General features: G+C 45.4%; 1 protein-coding gene across 1 annotated transcript; it reads left to right on the top strand.

Moving 5' to 3' along the window:
- Positions 1–7,081: 7,081 nt before the first annotated feature.
- On the top strand, positions 7,082–8,197 carry LOC121367292 (beta-1,3-galactosyltransferase 1-like). The gene has a single exon (XM_041491404.1). It carries the CDS (start codon positions 7,082–7,084, stop codon positions 8,195–8,197), a length of 1,116 nt encoding a protein of 371 aa, XP_041347338.1.
- The last annotated feature ends 1,634 nt before the right edge of the window (positions 8,198–9,831 follow it).

Here is a 9,831-nt window from a genome sequence, read left to right as displayed (position 1 = left end):
GGTGGCGTGCTGACGTAGGTAGCATTTTATAACGAAAGTAGACGGTCATCGAGAAGGAAATAGCTGGACACGTTAAACGATGGCGACAAAGCTGGTTAGATCTAGGAGAAATGTCCACGGGTCCGCCGCCGATGTAGAAGAAATGTCCACGGGTCCGCTGCCGATGTAGGAGAAATGTCCACGGGTCCGCCGAGGATGTAGGAGAAATGCCCACGAGTCCGCCGAGGATGTAGGATAAATGTCCACGGGTCTGCCGCCGATGTAAGAGAAATGTCCACGGGTCCGCCGCCGATGTAAGAGAAATGTCCACGGGTCCGCCGCCGATGTAGGAGAAATGTCCACGGGTCTGCCGCCGATGTAGGAGAAATGTCCACGGGTCCGCCGCCGATGTAAGAGAAATGTCCAAGTGTCCACGGGTCCACCGCTGATGTAGGAGAAATGATCACGGGTCCACCGAGGATGTAAGAGACATGTTCACGGGTCACTCCAAACCCTGAGTGAGTGCTCCTTAAGGCTCAGTGGGTAGGTGTAAACCACTTGCACCGACCAGTGATCCATAACTGGCTCAACAAAGGCCATCGTTTGTGCTATCCTGCCTGTGGGAAGCGCAAATAAAAACTCCCTTGCTGCCTGTCGTAAAAGAGTAGCCTATGTGGCGACAGCGGGTTTCCTCTAAAAAAACAGTGTCAGAACGACCATATGTTTGACGTCCAATAACCGATGATAAGATAAAAAAATTCAATGTGCTCTAGTGGCATCGTTAAATAAAACAAACTTTACTTTTGTTCACGGGTCCACCGAGGATGCAAGAGACATGTTCACGGGTCCGCCGAGGATGTAAGAGAAATGTTCAGGGGTCCACCGAGGATGTAAGACACATGTTCACGGCTCCACCGAGGATGTAAGAGACATGTTCACGGCTCCACCGAAGATGTAAGAGAAATGTTCAGGGGTCCACCGAGGATGTAAGAGACATGTTAACGGCTCCACCGAGGATGTAAGAGACATGTTCACGGCTCCACCGAGGATGTAAGAGAAATGTTGACGGCTCCACCGAGGATGTAAGAGAAATGTTGACGGTTCCACCGAGGATGTAAGAGATATGTTCACGGGTCCGCCGAGGATGTAAGAGACATGTTCACGGGTCCGCCGAGGATGTAAGAGAAATGTTCAGGGGTCCACCGAGGATGTAAGACACATGTTCACGGCTCCACCGAGGATGTAAGAGACATGTTCACGGCTCCACCGAAGATCTAAGAGAAATGTTCAGGGGTCCACCGAGGATGTAAGAGACATGTTAACGGCTCCACCGAGGATGTAAGAGACATGTTCACGGCTCCACCGAGGATGTAAGAGAAATGTTGACGGCTCCACCGAGGATGTAAGAGAAATGTTGACGGTTCCACCGAGGATGTAAGAGATATGTTCACGGGTCCGCCGAGGATGTAAGAGAAATTTTCAGGGGTCCACCGAGGATATAAGAGACATGTTCACGGCTCCACCGAGGATGTAAGAGACATGTTCACGCCTCCACCGATGATGTAAGAGAAATGTCCACGGGTCCGCCGCCGATGTAGGGGAAATGTCCACGGGTCCGCCGCCGATGTAGGGGAAATGTCCACGGGGCTGCCGCCGATGTAGGAGAAATGTCCACGGGTCCGCCGCCAATGTAGGGGAATATCCACGGGTCCGCCGCGATGTAGGGGAAATATCCACGGGTCTGACGCCGATGTAGGAGAAATGTCTACGGGTCTGCCGCCGATGTAGAAGTGTCCACGGCTCCACCGAAGATGTAAGAGAAATCTTCAGGGGTCCACCGAGGATATAAGAGACATGTTCCCGGCTCCACCGAGGATGTAAGAGACATGTTCACGGCTCCACCGAGGATGTAAGAGAAATGTTCACGCCTCCACCGAGGATGTAAGAGACATGTTCACGCCTCCACCGAGGATGTAAGAGACATATTCACGGCTCCACCGAGGATGTAAGAGAAATGTTCACGCCTCCACCGAGGATGTAAGAGACATGTTCACGCCTCCACCGAGGATGTAAGAGAAATGTCCACGGGTCCGCCGCCGATGTAGAAGTGTCCACGGCTCCACCGAAGATGTAAGAGAAATGTTCACGGCTCCACCGAGGATGTAAGAGAAATGTTCACGCCTCCACCGAGGATGTAAAAGACATGTTCACGCCTCCACCGAGGATGTAAGAGAAATGTCCACGGGTCCGCCGCCGATGTAGGAGAAATGTCCACGGGTCCGCCGCCGATGTAGGGGAAATGTCCACGGGTCTGCCGCCGATGTAGGAGAAATGTCCACGGGTCCGCCGCCAATGTAGGGGAAATGTCCACGGGTCCGCCGCGATGTAGGGGAAATGTCCACGGGTCTGCCGCCGATGTAGGAGAAATGTCCACGGGTCCGCCGCCGTTGTAGCGGAAATGTCCACGGGTCTGCCGCCGATGTAGAAGTGTCCACGGGTCCACCGAGGATGTAGGAGAAATGTCTACGGGTCCGCCGCCGATGTAGAAGAAATTTCCACGGATGCGTCTCCGATGTAGGAGAAATGTCCACGGGTCCGTCGAGGATGTAAGAGAAATGTCCACGGGTCCGCCTCCGATGTACGAAAAATGTCCACGGGTCCGCCGCGATGTAGGAGAAATGTCCACGGGTCCGTCACTGATGTAAGAAAAATGTCCACGGGCCCCTCGCCGATGTAGGAGAAATGCCCACGGGTCCGCCGCTGATGTAGAAGAAATACCCACGGGTCCGCCGATGTAGGGAAACGTCCACGGGTCCTCCGAGGATGTAGGCGAAATGTTATCTGGTCTCCCGATGTAGGAGGAATGTCCACGGGTCCGCCGCGATGTAGGGGAAATGTCCACGGGTCCGCCGCGATATAGAAGAAATGACCACGTGTACGCCGCGATGTGGGAGAAATGACCACGGGTCCGCCGCGATGTAGAAGAAATGACCACGGGTACGCCGCGATGTAGAAGAAATGGCCACGGGTACGCCGCGATATAGAAGAAATGACCACGTGTACGCCGCGATGTAGATGAAATGTCCACAGGTCCGCCGCGATGTAGAAGAAATGACCACGGGTACGCCGCGATGTAGAAGAAATGACCACTGGTATGCCGCGATGTAGAAGAAATGTCCACAGGTCCGCCGCGATGTAGAAGAAATGACCACTGGTACGCCGCGATGTAGAAGAAATGTCCACGGGTCCGCCGCCGATGTGGGAGAAATGTCCACGGGTCCGCCGCCGATGTGGGAGAAATGTCCACGGGTCCGCCGCCGATGTGGGAGAAATGTCCACGGGTCCGCCGCCGATGTAGGGGAAATGTCCACGGGTCCGCCGCCGATGTAGGGGAAATGTCCACGGGTCAGCCGCCGATGTAGGAGAAATGTCCACGGGGCCGCCGCCGTTGTAGAGGAAATCTCCACGGGGCCGCCGCCGATGTGGGAGAAATGTCCACGGGGCCGCCGCCGATGTGGGAGAAATGTCCACGGGTCCGCCGCCGATGTGGGAGAAATGTCCACGGGTCCGCCGCCGATGTAGGGCAAATGTCCACGGGTCTGCCGCCGATATAGGAGAAATGTCCACGGGTCCGTCGCCGATGTAGGGGAAATATCCACGGGTCCGCCGCGATGTAGAGGAAATGTCCACGGGTCTGCCGCCGATATAGGAGAAATGTCCACGGGTCCGCCGCCGATGTGGGAGAAATGTCCACGGGTCCGCCGCCGATGTAGGAGAAATGTCCACGGGTCCGCCGCCGATGTAGGGGAAATGTCCACGGGTCTGCCGCCGATGTAGGAGAAATGTCCACGGGTCCGCCGCCAATGTAGGGGAAATGTCCACGGGTCCGCCGCAATGTAGGGGAAATGTCCACGGGTCCGCCGCGATATAGACGAAATGACCACGTGTACGCCGCGATGTGGGAGAAATGACCACGGGTCCGCCGCGATGTAGAAGAAATGACCACGGGTACGCCGCGATGTAGAAGAAATGGCCACGGGTACGCCGCGATATAGAAGAAATGACCACGTGTACGCCGCGATGTAGATGAAATGTCCACAGGTCCGCCGCGATGTAGAAGAAATGACCACGGGTACGCCGCGATGTAGAAGAAATGAACACTGGTATGCCGCGATGTAGAAGAAATGTCCACAGGTCCGCCGCGATGTAGAAGAAATGACCACTGGTACGCCGCGATGTAGAAGAAATGTCCACGGGTCCGCCGCCGATGTGGGAGAAATGTCCACGGGTCCGCCGCCGATGTAGGGGAAATGTCCACGGGTCCGCCGCCGATGTAGGGGAAACTTTTTGGTTGTCGGGAATTGCCAAAAAAACAACATAGCTTGGTCTCTGACTGTAATGAGAGCGTATTTATGTCCAAATGTCCGTCTAGCTCTCTTACAGTCAGAGTACTCGGGCTAAGGATATAGGAAAAATGTCCACGGGTCCGCCGATGTAGGAGAAATGCCCACGGGTCCGGCGAGGGTATTCGATCTTATAACCTAAGCACACCAGGAGAGCGCTGTACGCTCCTTCCATCTAATGGGCTTCAGTTAGTAGTATCGCAATCTTCCGCTTTCCAAATAAAAAAAAGACTGAAATCAAAGGTAACCGTGCAGTTCCCTGGTGAGGGGTCGTCCTCGGACACACAACAGTTTGCCAGATATTCATACATACAGCACATGCCGCCACGATCGATACATACGACACTGTAGCTAGGTGAAAATGTTAACTTTTTTTTACTTCATTTGCTCAGTTCAATAACGAAGAAAGTACTGAAGTGTTCAGTGTCTTGAGAAACAAATTGTTGAAGTTCTGATCGTGGATTTCAAAACAGGCTGAACGAAAAAGAAAATTAAAGAGAGCGATGCCTAACCGCAGTCCAGATACATAGTACGTAATTATCTTCGTCATATTACCTTAATTTTCATATAGTTCGTACATAACGTCAGTTCTCCACTGCGTCCTGGAGATATTCCAAAGCACAGTGCAAAATTGATGTAGTACAAGTGAAATGTGTTCTAGGAAAGGAACTCTTTTAAAAAACACACATTTGTTACCATTTGCAGGTGAACAAGAACTGTGCTATGATTTTTGTGTAAAGGTCGATGCATACAATGCTATCTAACCACTGTCGGCTCAAGCGTGGTGTGCAAAAGGTTCCACTCTGTTACTGCCAGTGCCTATTGTTTCCCACTATGGGCTTTTTAATTTAAAACTTCAGCTGTGTTCATCATACAGTTGTCTTCATATTGTCCCCAAAACAAATGTAACGTAGATATCAAAGTATGAACGTTTACATTTTGGGTTATGTTACCGATTATGATGTTTGACGGATTTTTTCGTTTTCCTTATTGGCGATATTGAAGGTTTGACATCAGAATTTTGTTTTAATTTTTTGAATATTTGAATATACTTTATTTTTTAAGTTTATAAAATTCACGAATTACACTCCATTATCTAGAATGGGTGTCTGCCGACTAAACCTCATCCAAATGTTGTACCTGTTTAGAAAGTTTTGTTTTATAGATTTGTTCCGATATATTTTTTTTGAGTTTGAATATGCGTACGACTGCAAAGTATGAAGCTGGAATGAAAGACAAAATCTGTTTTATTTAACTGAGTTGCATGAGGTAATAAATCAATCATCGGCTGGTAAACCATCATAATTGTGGCACAGCGTTCGGAGTAGAATCGCTATATTTGTCCTTTCGTTATCCTCAAACATTTGGGGGCTTTGACGTGTGTTGTAGTGACGCCGTACGTAGCCCAGGACGGATTTACGATATCGTATAGGAATAGCCTATATGTGGGCATATACTCCAGTTGAGCGCTCTATCCACTGAGCTAGATTCCGCCCCGAGTTGGAATGATTTCAGCAGAAAGAGTTAAAGGGACATTACTGAGTTTGCTGCAATTTTTAAGATGTTGTCGAAAAACAGAGACTTTTTGACGACTGTAATTACATATCAAATATATTTTTCTGCTTAAAATATTAGTGCCTGTATATTAAACGTGTTTCTGATCGTTCTAATATTTGTACTAGGTTAAATTTCATTTTATTTCCTAAAAAAAATGAGATTTTTTCGTACGTACGAAATTATTTGAAGACAAAATCCAGTTTGGGCTTCTAACAAATATTAAATCGACCAGAAACACATTGAATATACAGACACTGATATTCTAAACAAGAAAATATATTTAATATGTAAGTTTAATCGTAGAAATATTTTATTAGTCGGAAACATCTTACAATGCAAACAACTCGGGAATGTCCCTTTAACAATGAAGCTAATCTCCAAAAATGCCTCACACATAATAGGTCCTAACAATTTTCTCATCCTCATGATCCCAGAATATACCTAGTTCTCAAATTTTTTATAATTTTATTATTTTAATTTCAAATTACTATTTAGCGTGCTAATTTTAATATTATAATCTGAACGACAAAAGCGTAATGCGTTATCAGTGCAGTCGAATGGGCAATTGACAAAATAGTGGTTGATTCCATGAATCTCTATCTAGTGCCTCTATAGGACAAACACTGCCGTGAAGATCCTTTATTCGTGATTTCATCATTCTGGCACCGTCACAAAGCAGACAGCCACTCATTGACTGGTTTACTAAATCAAAACTTGCAAAGGACATAGTGCATTGGAATAAATACAACTGTAATGACATGCACTCCTGTATCGCTGTTAAAACTGATGATATCGGGTGTTTCCAAAAGGTGAGCCTAGCATGCGCTACCGGCGACACATGTCATGAGTACTGCCACCACAACTGAAAGGACCGTCACAAACGATAAACAAATAAATGTGCAAAAGATGGAATAGCATCAGCCATCATTTTGGTCAGTGATGCATCGTATTTAGTAGATGTAGCCTCCAAATGGCTATCATAAAACGCTTTGTATGCTCTCGGACACCAAAACCCCGATAGGACAACTGCTGTGCCAGAATTACCTGGAGTTGTTTCAAATATGCAAAGAATGATAATAATACTTTAATGATTTCAATTTCAGATCACTATAGCGTCCTGTTCTGTTAGTGCCTCAACGAATATGGGGAAAAATACAGTTCTGTTTTCGGCATTAAAGGCGACCTTACCAAGAATTCGGATTATTTTTAAATATTTTGCAGTGATGGCATTAATTTTCATATCTACTGGGATGATCGTCCAGTTTCTCGAAAAAAGGGTATCAAAAGTTAATGATGCCACAGTACGTGAAAAGTCTCCTTCTTCTAGGGGATCAAACACGACGGCAACTTCAACAGTCAAAGCAACACCACAAACAGATCTATCTGTAGAAGGTCCAATTGTAAATCCACATCCGTTTCGTTATCTTTTGAATCCCGAGACTTTCTGCAACAAAAAGGATATCTTCATCATAACATATGTTCACAGTGCACCGGACCATTTCGAGAAACGAGACGCAATTAGACAGACATGGGGGAGCAGGAAGTATTATCTGAACAAAAGGGTTGAGGTAGTTTTTATTCTGGGACAAGTGGCAGATATAGGAGTGATGACGTCAGTGAGGGAGGAGTCTGATCTCCATGGCGACATAGTCCAGGAGGATTTCGTCGACAGTTATCGTAACTTGACCTACAAGGCGGTCGCTGGATTGAAGTGGGTGTCCACGTTCTGTAGACAAGCTGTGTATGTTTTAAAAACAGACGATGATATTTTTGTTAATTTTTACGTCTTTATCAGATATATACTGCCAACTGTTGAATTTCGATACGGAAGTACAAGATTGATTTTATGCCATGTCTGGGTGAACATGCCAGTGATACGTGACAAAAAATCTAAATGGTATGTGTCTAAAGAAGATTTCTCACCGTACCATTTTCCGCGATATTGTTCCGGTTGTGCCTATTTGATGAGCTCTGATGTCACAGAGAGATTGTACAGGACATCATTGACCACTCCGTTCTTCTGGGTGGATGATTATTACATCACTGGTTTGCTTGTACACAAACTGAACATCACGCACAGACGATACAACTCTAGGTATATTTTTTACTCTTTCCGTTTTAAGAAACAGTTAAAAATTAATAAATACTATGGTGCTGCTGTCTTCATTCTAGACAGGTTTCAAAGAATGTTCTTTCTATGGAACACCGTAATCGCAAGGGAAAAAGCAAGGCGGTACCGAGAACATTTCAAACATTGATATCAACATTCTTCAAAACCTATCTTACCAAGAACATTTCAAACACTGATATCAGCATTATTCAAGACTCATCTTACCAAGAACATTTCAAACAGTGACATCAGCATTCTTCAAGACTTATCTTACCAAGAACATTTCAAACAGTGACATCAGCATGTTTCAAGTCTTATCTTACCAAGAACATTTCAAACACTGATATCAGCATTCTTCAAGACTTATCTTACCAAGAACATTTCAAACAGTGATATCAGCATTCGTCAAGACTTATCTTACCAAGAACATTTCAAACACTGATATCAGCATTCTTCAAGACTTATCTTACTAAGGCAGAGCATACAATTTGGCAAGAAAGATTTTGTCGTTCGTTTGTCGGTTATGCTAAACCAATATCAACATAAACAATGGATCATTCGTGCAAAAGCTGTAATCGTTTGTCAGAAAATCATTAAAACAATTTATCACCGATTTTGGAAGAAAATAAGCCTACATTGCAGGTGTGAGAAATATACAATGTATCCGTTTGAAATCAGAATCGCAGTCGATACAAAGTCGATGCTGTTTTTAAGTCTTGAAAACGTTTAGTAACATAGTTGCACGTTCACTTTGATAATGTCGCTACGTGCACAAAATCACATGCTGTCCGGAAATGAAAGGGACTGTCCTGAGTTTCAGCCATAGTAAGAGTTCGTCCACCCCCCCCCCCCCCACCCCCCATCAAAAGAAAAGAAACCAAACAAAAACAGAACAAAGGAACAAACAAACAGAAACCCAACAACTAACAGATAATGTTACTTTTTCTTTATTTGGTTTTAAATAGTATCTTATCTTAAACATGTTTTAAATTAAAACACTACACGCATAAAAACATTCGGGATTTCCTATGACATAATTATTTCAAAGGAAAATAAAATGCAGTACATACAATTTGGCACGAACAATTTGGTCATTCGTCTGTAGGTTATGCAAAACCAATATCAACATAAACGATGGATCGTTTGTGCAAATCTGTAATAACTCGCCAGAAAATCCAAACAAACGTGTGTTGGCTAATATCATCAATGTTTATAAAACTGCATGCAGTTTGAAATCCCTTATCTAGATGTACGCCATATGTGCTTGATGGTAAAGTTCTAACCAGCTTGTTCTCTATCGTTCAACATGTCTAGCTATTTCCTTCACGATCACCGTCTACTTTCATTATAAAATGCTACCTGCGTTAGCAATTTATGAAAATTTGCTGAAATTTCCCCTCGTGATGTCACGATATTCGGTGTTTGTAGAATGTCACACAAATTTTATGGGTAGTTTCTTAGAATATTGTATTATATACCGATGCAATTTAATGACACTGATGAAAACAAAATATGCTAAAACATTATAGACGGGCGTCATGAAAATATCTCTCACCGCTATTCCAAGCCAATTGGAATAAGTCGGCCGATTACGGATTCTCCGCGGAGTTCGACACTTGTATAATTTCTTTCGGACTGAATCGGGTGTATTAATAGCAAACGTGCGATGGCATTCTAGTGACTGTACGTAGTAGTGTACGACAAAATGATCGTGTCAAAGAATGCCAATGCATAATCTCATCTGGTACACACGAAGATACCTGTATTTTTAATGACTTATCT

The sequence above is a fragment of the Gigantopelta aegis genome, chromosome 3, assembly GCF_016097555.1.
Source record: "Gigantopelta aegis isolate Gae_Host chromosome 3, Gae_host_genome, whole genome shotgun sequence".
Classification (NCBI taxonomy): domain Eukaryota; kingdom Metazoa; phylum Mollusca; class Gastropoda; order Neomphalida; family Peltospiridae; genus Gigantopelta; species Gigantopelta aegis.
The sequence above is the reverse complement of the archived record's forward strand: the minus strand, read 5'-3'. Positions and strand labels throughout refer to the sequence as shown.